Source organism: Lontra canadensis, unplaced genomic scaffold, assembly GCF_010015895.1.
Source record: "Lontra canadensis isolate GAN:19392208 unplaced genomic scaffold, GSC_riverotter_1.0 scaffold18, whole genome shotgun sequence".
Classification (NCBI taxonomy): domain Eukaryota; kingdom Metazoa; phylum Chordata; class Mammalia; order Carnivora; family Mustelidae; genus Lontra; species Lontra canadensis.
This window is the reverse complement of record NW_022631012.1, coordinates 531,357-543,515: the sequence shown is the minus strand read 5'-3', so window position 1 is coordinate 543,515 and position 12,159 is coordinate 531,357. Positions and strand designations below refer to the sequence as shown.

The following is a 12,159-nucleotide window of genomic DNA, read 5'->3' as shown; positions in this document are numbered from 1 at the left end:
AGCCGACTTTTCCCTCGCTCACTCCCCCTGTTTGTGTTCCTCTCTCACTGTCTCTCTCTGTCAAATTAAATAAAATTAAAAAAAAAAAAGATCCAAGCCTAAGACACGCATTGATTGCACTTGATTGGTGCATCTGAAGTCAGTTGACTGTTTGCTCTTTTTTTATTTTTTTGCAGGAAGTTATTAAAAATACCAGGTTTTAGGTTCCATAGAGTTTCCAGTGTTCTGAATTTTGTTAACTGGATTCCTGTAATGTCATTTTATTTCATTTGTGCCTCTGTTCCTTTATTTCTTTCAAACTGATAGTTGTAGTTTAGGGATTTTTTTATAAGTTTGATCTATCAACAGTAGAGAAAGATGGATTGAAACCTCCCTCTGTGAAGATGAGTTTACCAGTTTCTCCCTGCAGATTTATAAATGTGCTTCATGTATATTTGAAGCTAAAAAAGTGCTTGCATGCATTAAGTTACTATTTTTCGTAGTGATTTTATGTACTCCAATCCTACTAACACTTTTCGTCTTAGATAAAATAATTAAAATATGTTGTTTTATTGAATATGAACAGAGCTAGACCAGCTCTTTTTTGGTTTATATATGTCTAATACCTCTTCATTCTTTGGTGCTCTTATGCTTTAGGTGTAGATATATCTGGAATCTGTTTTTGTTTTTAATGCAATTTGCCAACCTTTACCTTTGCATTCAGCTCATTTACATTCATTCAGTTGTTGATGTATTTGGACTCTGTTTCTACCATCCTATAAAGTTTGAACCACTTTTGATTCCTTTTGTTGCTTTAAATTGATAGCTATATTTCTTCCCATAATAAGAACTTCCGCCTGCTTAATGAACGTTTCCCCATTCCTACCCCCAAACTCCTATAATGTCAGTATATACAGTATATACTCCTATAATTTCAGTTCTAGGTTAGAGAGAGACATTTTCTCTCATGTTTAGTTGTTTTTTAAGACAAGTTTTCCAAGGTTTCTGTTAACCTTTACTTCACACACCTCTTGCCATTTCTCCTGAGTTTCTCTCTCCTCAGGTAGAAACTATATGCACTGTGGTCTGCTAGGCACAAATTCATTTTTTAAAAATAAGTTATAGGAGCACCTGGGTGGCTCAGTGGGTTAAAGCCTCTGCCTTCTGCTCAGGTCATGATCCCAGGGTCCCGGGATCAAGCCCCGCATCAGGCTCTCTGCTCAGCGGGGAGCCTGCTTCCTCCTCTCTCTCTGCCTGCCTCTCTGCCTACTTGTGATCTCTGTCTGTCAAATAAATATACAACTTTTAAAAAATTATAATTATGCCTGTGGAAAGTGCATAAAACACCTACAGTTTAAAGAATAATTTGTAGGGTGCCTGGGTCGCTCTGGGTTAAGCCTCTGCCTTCAGCTCAGGTCATGATCTCAGGGATCGAGTCTGGCATCAGGCTCTCTGCTCAGCAGTGAGCCTGCTTTCTCCTCTCTCTCTCTCTGCTGCCTCTCTGCCTACTTGTGATCTCTCTCTGTCAACTAAATTAAAAATTTAAAAATTATTTTAAAAAAAAGAATAATTTGTAAACAAACACCTATGTTGCCACTAGCCAGCAGCTAATAATTTTGCCAGCAGCTCCCATACCCACTGAGATGCCTCTTCTGGATTATTTTCCCATTTCTCCCTCCAGAACACTACCTTGTGCCTCGTGTGGTCACCACTGACTTGTTTTGCCTGGCACCAGTGGGGTCATTTGGGGCATGTTGTTGGGCCTCTTGCAGTTTGTTTCCTCACCTATAACATAGGGATGGATTTGCTCCTGGAGAGGTCGAGTAGCTCTCAGTTAAAAACACTTTTGGTTAAAACCACATGAAACTAGTTTGTCAGGTTTGAGTCCCAACTCTACTACTTAGGAGCTATGTGATGTTAGGCTGCTCACGGCCTGCCCCTCACTTTCTGTTTGTAAGCTGAAGGTGACCGCAGCCACTGTACAGTGGTTTTGAAGAGTAGAGGAGACAGAGTGTGTAAGAACACTTACAGCACCATCCAGGACCCAAGAAATACCATTTGTAAAAAATGCTAGGGTCACCTGGCTGACGTAGTCAGGGGAGGCATCTGAGTCTTGGTTTTGGCTCAGGTCGCGATCTTAAGGTTGTGAGATCGAGCCCCATGTCAGGCTTCATGTTCTGCCAAGAGTCCGCTTGAGATACTCTCTCCCTCTCCCTGCCCGTTCTGCTTGTGCTCTCTTTCAAATAAAAAATATACCTTTTTTTAAAAAATGCTAGTTATTATTCATAATGCCTTGTTATATGGAAGCATGGAAGGTATTGGGGGATGATATTAATGCATGGAAATTGCTTTAAAAATAGTGTATATTTATGGAAGATCTTTTTCAGTTTCTGAATAAGTAGCCAAAAGATTTCTGAGTCCTTTCAACCTTTCATCTACTCTGTTTCCCCACACCTCACTTCTTACCATTAAACCAAAGGATATTACAGAGTCTTTCTGTAAGTAAAGCAACATTTTCTTCTTTTTTATTGAAATAAGATTCACGTAACATAAAATTGACCATTTTAACAATTTCCAAGTGTACAGGTCAGTGATTTTAAGTGCTGTATATTCACAAATTTATATCATCATCACCACTGTCTAATTCTGGAACATTTTCCTCAATCCAAAACAGAGCCCATCCCCAGTAGCACTCATTCCCTATCCTTTCCCCCGCCCCTAGGAACCACTAATGTACTTTCTTTATTGATTTGCCTATTCTGGACACTTCATATAAATGGATTCGTATGATATGTGGCCTTTTGTGCCTGACTGCTTTCACTTAACATAGTGTTTTCAAGGTTCATGTTGTAGCGTGTTTCAGAACTTCATTTCCTTTTAACAAATAGTATTCTATTGTATGGCTAGATCACATTTTATTTACCTAGTCATCAGTTAATGAACATTTGGGTCGTTTCCACCTTTTAGCTATTATGGATAATGGTGTAATGAACGTGTTTGTACAAGGTTTTGTTTTTTGTTTTTTGTTTTTTTTTAAGATTTTATTTTATTTATTTGACAGAGATCACAAGTAGGCAGCAGCAGGCAGAGAGAGACGGGGAGGCAGGCTCCCCACCAAGCAGAGAGCCCGACGTGGGGCTCAATCCCAGGACCCTGAGACCATGACCCAAACCAAAGGCAGGGCCTTAACCCACTGAGCCACCCAGGTGCCCCTGTGTACAACTTTCTATGTGAACATATGTTTTCAGTTCTCCAGGGTATATACCTAGGAGTGGAATTGCTGGGTCCTGTGGTAATTCCGGGATTAACTTTTTGGAGAACCACCAAACTTTTCCATAGCAGCTGGACCATTTTACTTTTCCATGTATGAGGGTTTCAATTTCTCCACCAAAATGGCATGTTTTTGAGTCAAATACAGCTTTCAGCGCTTGGCTCAGCATCTTACAACTAATGCTGAATTATACAGATCAGTAGATTTCATTGTAAAGTCCTGTCCAGTGGTTTGCTGGCAGAGGCCATGTTTCCTTCTGGAAGAAAATGGCTATTTCCAAAGTACCGTAATGCAAAGAGAGAAAAGAGAAGGTCAAGGGAGAATCCTTGGCCTTCGCTGTATTTTACGTGAGAGGAGCTTACTCTGATGGGCAACATGCAGGACGCAGGATTCCAGCGTGAATCCCAGTGAGCCCAGGATGCCAGGGATCACCCACGCCAACTGCCTCCCACAGCCTCCAAGCAGTGCAAATTGTGAGTCTCGGGGGCTCCACACCAGAGCTATTTTAGGAGAAATTTGGCTGCTAAGATTGTTGAAACCCACATGTCTCTAAAGAGTAAGTAAAAAGGAATTCAAGGAAATGTAAAACATGCTTTAATATCTCATACCTGACTCTACTGAGGAATGTTAAAAAAGGAATTTCCGTTTTTGGCTTTCAGCTGAAGCACCATTTCTCTGCTCTTTTATTGCAGCATTTTCTTTCCTTCCGTTGTAATTTATATAGATTTTTGTTTGCAATTCAAATTACTCTTCTATTTTAATGAAGATACAGAGCGAGACAATGTGGCAATGACAATAACTCTCATTTCAAATATGAGCACCATATACTCTTTAGAAAGAAATTCTGAAAAACCCAGGGCAGTGCATGGTCAACTTTGGGCTGCTTCTGCTTTATCAGCCTTTATGGTTATCTTTAAATGTTCCCAACATGAGAGGACCCAAGAGTGGCCTTCCCCCCCGCCTTTTTTTAAGGGTTGAAATGTATCTCCTGAAAATGGGATTTTTTAATTGTAGCCTGCCACTTTCCCTACCACAGTAATGGGAATTTACTGAATAGGAAGCAATTTCAGCATTTAAATGTGCTGATGGGATGTTTCTTAATCACTTTAATGAGTTTCATGCAACTAGAAATGGAATAGAATTTTCAATGGAAATATAATTAAATAGAAAAGTCATTTCCTATACTTATAATTTCTACCTGATCATTTCTTTATTCACCGCCTTAGAGAAAGTATGCCTCACAGAATTACAGTGATATTATTATACACACCAATTTGCATCACTCACTTAGGTCATTAGAGCTGAAAACAATATAAATACACAATAAATTTTGTTACAAATCAAATTCAGCAAGGCAAAGTAAAGCTTCAAATCTGCAATTTTTCTTTTCAAAATCTGATATATTTATTAGTTTTACCTGATTTTTTCTTGAATTGGCCATTTCTTGCCTGAATCGAGATTGGTCTTTTAATTACGCCTTTTCAATCTGGACTATTGCAAAATTTTCAGGGGAAGAAGTATCATGAATGAGTAAAAACTATAAAGTACTTTAGAAAACCTCTGGGGTTAGGGTTTGGATGATTTTACTGAGAAATAGAAAAAAGAAAGTTTTATCACTCTTGCATTTTGATGCCAAAACATGAAAGGCCATTTAAATTTGTTTAATTCGTTATTATTTAAATGTAGTTACTGGTTCACTATTGAAAGTTTAATTTGTACGATTAATAAACTGCTTTGAGCTCCCCCTTGCTGGCAGGAAAACATGGCGTCTGCTCCTCTCTTGGAGCTGATGAGCCCTGGAACTGGGAACCCTTTCTCTGCGTCCTGGCGGCACTTTGTTCTGTTCTCCACTGTTGGGAAACAAGAAGAGCGCCCCCTGGACCTAACACCCCACCACTCCGGATCTTCCCACCCGGGTCTCAGGACACCATTGGAAACTGTTTATTTTACCAAGGCTTTGACTGGAATGTCATATTTGAAAAAAGACTCAGATACGACCAGACGACTTAAAGGAACTAAGGTTGACTTTATAAAACCTGGAGCCATAAAGCCTTTGGAACTGTTGGCCAGATATCCTGCTTACAGAGTTCCCAGCAGCCTTACCAGTCACTGCAGGCATTACAGTCTGTCTAGCCCACGCAGAAATCCTAACTGCCCACACTGAGACGGAGACTCAACACCAGACACCTCAACCATGCTGGAAGAGACCTTACATCATGATCCTGACTACTCCCACTGCTCTCAAAGTCGATGAGATTACTCCCTGGGTCCACTACACTCACGTCCAGCCAGCTGATCCACACGCTGTTCTCAAGGACTTCATCCCAGAATGGAAAAGTCAGCCGGACAAGGACAATCCCCTAAAGCTAAGACTGTGCCGTTCTCACTTACCCCACTAATGTTGCTTGCTTTTGTCAAAGACAGAGTCAGTGCAGTTCAGCTCGTGGTACTCAGCAATACCAACCACTGGACCTGGCTGCTGAGACCAGCCTGGACCCATGATTGGGTTCTTCCTTAGGTTTCTCTGAGAGGGGGAAATGTGGAGGCCAAGAAAAATCAAGGCCATCCCACCTCAGGTTTAGCCTTAGCTTAAGTACAGCCATCTCAGACCCCTGTGCCCAAGGGCTGAACTTTCCCCTACTTTGCTTTAGTTCCAGGAAGCCCCACCCTACTTTATAGGAAGCCCCACCCTGCTTTGGTTCCAGAGACCCCCACCCTGCTTTATTAACAGGAACCCATAAATACCCCTGCCTTAGTTAAGCTCGGGGTCCGAGTCCCTACTCCACTGCATCAAGTATACTTGGGCCCAAGCTTAAGCATGTCACCTCGGGGTCCAAGTTCCTACTCTGCTGTGTTGGGTATACTTGGGCCCAAGCTTAAGCTTGTCAAATAAACCCTCCTGTGATTGCATCAAAAAAATAAATTAAATAAATAAATAAATAAATAAACTGCTTTGAGAATCTAGAAGATATTTTGGAAAAAATGATATTTTAAAATCTAAAATGTGGAGCCTGTGTCTTTTACATTTCATTTATAAATTGTCAGAAAGGCTTGCTCTTCATTTAATTAATACAGTCCAAGTGGATTTACTTAAGCTCACATTTGGGAAGAGAGTTTCAGGTTTGTAGATAGGCAAGTGACTTGAAGCACATTCTCAGCTGATAGCTGTTCTTTCCTTATGTTTTATAATACAAAGACTTTTAAGAAAGATGGAGCTGATGTGTAGACTTTCACCCACATGTTACCTGGGCCTCTTCTTCACATATGGAGACGAGGGGCCAGCCTGCCTTCTCTCAGGCCCACATCTTCAGTGGTCCCCACTGCACCGCAGTGGGTAGGGGTTTTTTTTGTTGTTGTTTTTTAAAGATCTTATTTATTTGACAGAAAGAGATCAGAAGTAGGCAGAGCAGCAGGGAGAGAGGGGGGGGGGAAGCAGGCTCCCCGCTGAGCAGAGAGCCCAAAGTGGGACTCGATCTCAGGATCCTGAGATCATGACCTAAGCCGAAGGCAGAGGCTTAACCCACTGAGCCACCCAGGTACCCCAGTGTGTAGGTTTATATTGAATCACATTGTCTCTTCAGTGATCAGCGATGACACATGTGAGATAGTCACATCAGCATGATGAGTTTCTTCTGTGATTTATCTTTTTGTTTTTTAAACATATATGAGCTGCGGCTGTCTTGGTCATTACTAGCCTAATAAAGCTGAATGATTGGGAACATTAAGTAGAAATCTGGGGTTTGGGTCTGTGTCTTGCTAAGGAAAACTAATCTGAGCTGCATTCTTTATCAAATTAGACTGCAAAATCTCCCAATGACATACTAAATGTCAGGGCATTTTGTAAACTGTAAATAATTCAAATGTAAAATTTCTTTTTTTTTTTAAACAAATGAATCCTGAGGAAACCTCTTTCTATAGTTAGTCCAAATATTCACTGACAGGTATTTACTGAAATATTTTCTTCCATTATACAACAATGTCTGAAAGTATTGTATATTATGAATTATTAATTTTTTACTAATTAAAAATCAACTATTCCCAGTGCCATTATTTACTATCCTAGATGCCAGATTTAATCTCAGAGTTTGTTGTTTCCCCAAAGTCAAATTGAAAAGGAGATGTCCTTTGTAGAGGAGTTTTGCAAACTCTGTTCTGCTGGGACACCCTGAAATTGTCAGTGGCAGGTTATCAAGACGAGTGGGGTTCGGGTTCTTTGTAGCACACCTTTTCCCTAAGACAAGGCTCTTTTAGGATGTGCTATTCAAGTAGTTTTAACATCTCTGCCATCTTTTTTCCTTCCTCCAAAGTTAAGCTGTTTGAATAGGTGTTTATTCACTGAAGGGAAGAAGGAAGGAGGAATGATGTTTGGAAAAAGAACAACAGAAGTCCCTTTCAATCCCACTTTTGAAGAGCTGGCTAGCGAGTTCAACAAATATTTCAGTCCACTAAAATCTGAGAAAGCAGAAATATGAAACTAGCTTCATTACTGAAGAGATGAAATACCAAGAATGAATCTGTTTTTGTAGTGACAGACTGGGGAAAATTTTGTACTTAAATCTCCAAGGAGAGAGCTATACACATCATAGGTTTTCAAGTGTTTGCTGAATTGAAAAGGAACATTCATGGGGATTCTTCTTCTCCCCCAAATTTCTTTATGCAAGAAAGAAGCCATGACCTTCAAGTGGTGGAATGTAAATCTTTTATTAAACGGTTGTCTTTCCACAGTAGTAAAGCTTTGGCACATACAGTATAAAAAATAATCACCAACCATAATTATACCAAATTCCTCTTATCAACTGCATACTAAATGTCTTCAATACAATTTTTTCCGTATAAAAATACAGGGAAAAATTGATAAATAACAGATAAGAGAAAGATATTACTAGACTCATTTGGAAAAGGTGGATACTGTGGATATTTTAAATACCACAGTAACAAGGACATGCCGTTCGTACAATATTGCAGGCCAGTTAAGTGGAAGCAGAAGTGTTTGGGTAGCTTTCCTACTTAAAATTCTGAGGATATCATTTCAACGCATTTTTACGCTGGTTGGTGTCTGTGCTTCCCTAGAGATCCCAAACCAAATCACAAGTGAGAATCATTTCATTTAAAATACTGAGCGGTACTGAATACTTCAGAGCATAACAGGCAATATACTGCCCCCATTTATGAGAAAAGTCTCAAAGCACTCCCAGGGTGATGCTTGGAGAAGCTGTGAGTTGAGCTGAAGCTGGAGAAGTTACTCCAGAGCAAAGGGCTTAAGAAAGAAACACTCTAAGATGGGGGTCCGCTAACATCACTCCGGTTTGGATGGACCTTGACAGAGATCCATGCTCGTTCCTCTGGGTGGAGAATATTACTCTCGGGAATCGTCTCTGTCAGCCTGTACGTCTAAAGGCATGAAGCACTCAATCGGGCAGTTGACATTCTGTGAAAACAGAAAAAAAAAAAAAAAGAAAAGAAAAAGGCAGCATTCTATTAAAATAGAAGAAAAATTTACCAAAAAATCCTGTGACGTGTATGGAACAAAAGCGGAGAGACCTTTTATGACAAGCCCTTACAGACAGGACAGTATTTCCAGCTTCAAGAACTTAGCAATGTACTGGGCAATAGATAACCAAAAGTTTTGATAAATTTGAACCTAAATTATGCTCCAGGGTATAGTCTTCTGCTCAAGGCATTTAAAAGATTTTTTAACAATAAAGAACATTTGGTTCATTCAGAAGAAAGGTGCCTACAGGTATCCCTACTAGGTATCTAATGGCATTTGGGGGACAAAAACTCAAGGTACAGGTGCACGTACAGTGTTAGTTCTCTGATGGTATCTTTGCGAGTACTGGTTGTAGTGGCTGGTGGAGCCTTCGGGACCGGGTTCAGCCCCTGGTCTGCGGCAGTTGTCACAGCGCCAGCCCTGAGAGGACACAGGCATAAAGTCAAATGGGGTTTACAATCACCTGAGAGCATCACCATTAGTGCTTGCGTTAAAGAATTTCAGGTCTTACCCATTGGCAACATATGAGCAGTTAATCATGAAGGAAGCTCTGATGATTTTATGCATTTATAACTTACAGAATACACTTTGGTTTATTACTCATACCTTCTGATCACCCCTGTCTATTTATGCTTTTCCTGAAACATCCTCCTTTCTGTTCCCATTCAAACCCCACACATCTGCTAAGGCTCCTTCCAGTCCCAACTTCTGAAGTATGCTTTCTGTACCAGAAGACACAGAGAAGTTTTCCCAGAATCCTAGAGCTTTCTACAAGGGAGCTGAGATCACAGGGACAAATACCCTCGTTTTATAGGAAACCCAGCTCCAAAGACTGCCCTGCTTTAAGCAAGAGGGAGAGGAACCTAGTGAAGTGCTGGTGGATTTGGGACTGTCACCTGCTGAATGACGCCTGGCCACGTTCCTCCTAATGTGGGTAGGAAGGCTATCCCTTCCTACCCACATGGCCATGGCCAGTGAATGTTGTAGCCTTTCATCTGGCCAGACTTGGGATAAGAGACAGAAAAGGGACTGAGCTGGGCCACTAAGACTTCTTCCTGAGATTTTTGCTGGAAATGTGAGGAACCATGTTCTCCTTCATGGTTGCTCCTAAGCCTATAGAGGTTAAACATAGAGTGGACAGAAGTCATTTTTCTCACTATCAGCAGAAGCTTCTGGAAAACAAAGCCAATACACAATAACAAAGCATATAAGAGAGTGAGAGACTTAGAATGCCACTGTTGGAGCAGCCCTGATTCTTCTGTTATGTGACCCTGGACTCTTCAGTTATGTGAGGTGTTTTTTGTTTTTTTTGTTTGTTTGTTTTGTTTTGTTTTGTTTTGCCTTAATCAACCTGAGTTGAGCTTTCCTCTTATACCCAGAAGAACCTAAAATAATATAATCACTTTCTTTTTTATACTGTCACTTAAATATTCCAGACATATTTCTCCATTTAAAAGAGTATTCCCCAGAACACCTTATACAATACAGGTAAATACTTACAGAGTTACTGAATCTTGCTTTCACATAAAAATGTCACAGTTTCCACTGCTGTCTTAAGTGTTTCATTTAGCACTTTCTTTAGAACAGAATAGGTGTCACAAATGAAAAGTCTCATGTGCATAAACACTGAGAAGATGCTGAAGTGAGACCACATTCCACAAATTCACTTTCCATCACACATTTCTATACCAACCACTTACCAGAAATGTTCCACCATCATAGTCTTTACAAGTGTTAATGAGAGACAGAGAGAGCGCCTCCATAGCTTCTCTCTGTGAGAATGGGAATCCTCTCCCTCCCCACCTAACCACTAGGCATGGAAGAGATCAGGGTAGTTTCCATGGGCTGCTCCAGGTCCTCAGGTGGGGGCAGAGCCGGACCCCTGAAGACGCTTCCCTGCTGCAGGACTAATTTTCCTAAAAACCACCTTCCATCATGTTCTTTCTTCTTGGGTACCTACAATTGGCCAGTGCAAAAGGCATTGGCCAGTGCATCTTCCCCTGGGGTGGGGAGCGTGGTCCTCATGTATCAGAATGTGAAGGGCTGTTGGGGAGGGTATGTTTTCATTAAAAATGAAGGAATGTTATGTTCTGTTGCTCTTGAGTTGCATGAGTCATCTTATTTTGAAATTTCAAATAACATTAGAGGAAAGCACAGCATTTTTTATTATAGTGAAGGGGGGCACAGATTAGAAATCGTTGAGAACTTCTGACTTAAATAACGGACTTCCAGGCCCTTCCGTAAATGGCCCCCACTTCTTCTCATCTGATTTGTTACAAGACACCAGGCAGAGGGTTGGCTCACTGGAACCCACATAGGCCAGCTGTTTCCCATCCTGGGTGATACGCTTACTCTGCTCTCTCTGCTTCCATCTCTTCCCTCAATCTATTTCAAACATCTGAACCCCCAGCCAGGGTATGTTTCTCTTTTCCATGGAAACTTTCTTGCGGATTCCAGCCTACCTGGGAACTATTTGTCAAACCCACTAAGAAACTCACTTAATTAGCTTGACTTTCAATGTGTGCCAACTTAATATCGCCAAATATATCCTTAACAGCCAGAACCGCTTCTCATTCCCTCTGTTTGTCCCATATTCCTTAAGCCCAGTGCTAGATCTGTATCAGGAATCTATTATTGGATTGAGAGAGGGTATTTTCTAGACCCTTTCTTGGATCTTAACAATGCCATGTGAGCACCTATCCATCACTGTGCATCTCAAGGCCTAATGCTACTCAACATGTAACCCTTTAGTTGCTGAAGAGTAGCAACAGCCTGAGAATAATAGGTGTGAGAGTGGCTGAGGCTGCCATGGAAGGGGAGAACTGAGAAGGGGTGTAGGGTAGCCTCTTGCTGGCAGCTCTGTGACCACAGGAAATGAGGTATTTCAACTTTCATAAGGAGTATTACCACACTTTGTGTACAGCACACACACAAGAAGCTGACTTCTCAATCACCAGGGTAGGGGTCTCCCCTTCATCTTATCTCAATTACAGGGAGGCTGGCCTTACCCGCTGGCCTCCGAAGCAGGTGCAGGAGCAAATGGCACCAAGATATTCCTTCTGCCACTGTTCTCCCACATGGTATGTCTTCCCATCGTCATAACACGTGGCCTCATCTACGTGGAGACACAAGTCAGAAGCTCATGGAAGACTGAGAACAATATAGACTTCACCTTTCTATACAGGGTACGTTCTGATTCTCTCCAAAATGTGCATCCTCACAGCCAAAATCCCACAGGTTTATGGGAACCATTGGTAATAGAAGTACTGCTGTATGGATCTTAGGGCAGCACGTCCAAAAACTAAATCTGATAAACTGGGAAAGGATCATATTTTAAAAGTTGGATCTAAAGACCCATAAAGCTTTCTGGCAATATTTCACTGCAGATTATGGTCAAAATACTCAGGTCGGAAAAGTG

The 12,159-nt window shown here is 41.1% G+C and overlaps 1 protein-coding gene across 12 annotated transcripts in view; it reads right to left on the bottom strand.

The window, feature by feature from the left end:
* Window positions 1–7,932: 7,932 nt before the first annotated feature.
* Window positions 7,933–12,159, bottom strand: part of FN1 (fibronectin 1) — a 66,081-nt gene continuing 61,854 nt past the window's right edge. For all 12 annotated transcript variants that reach the window (XM_032859851.1, XM_032859850.1, XM_032859856.1 and 9 more), the window contains 3 exons: window positions 11,750–11,856; window positions 9,054–9,161; window positions 7,933–8,678 (listed from right to left, as the gene is read on the bottom strand). In XM_032859851.1, the coding sequence (XP_032715742.1) occupies window positions 8,607–8,678; window positions 9,054–9,161; window positions 11,750–11,856 (287 nt within the window). In that variant the 3' untranslated portion in view covers window positions 7,933–8,606. The remainder of the gene's footprint in view (window positions 8,679–9,053; window positions 9,162–11,749; window positions 11,857–12,159) is intronic.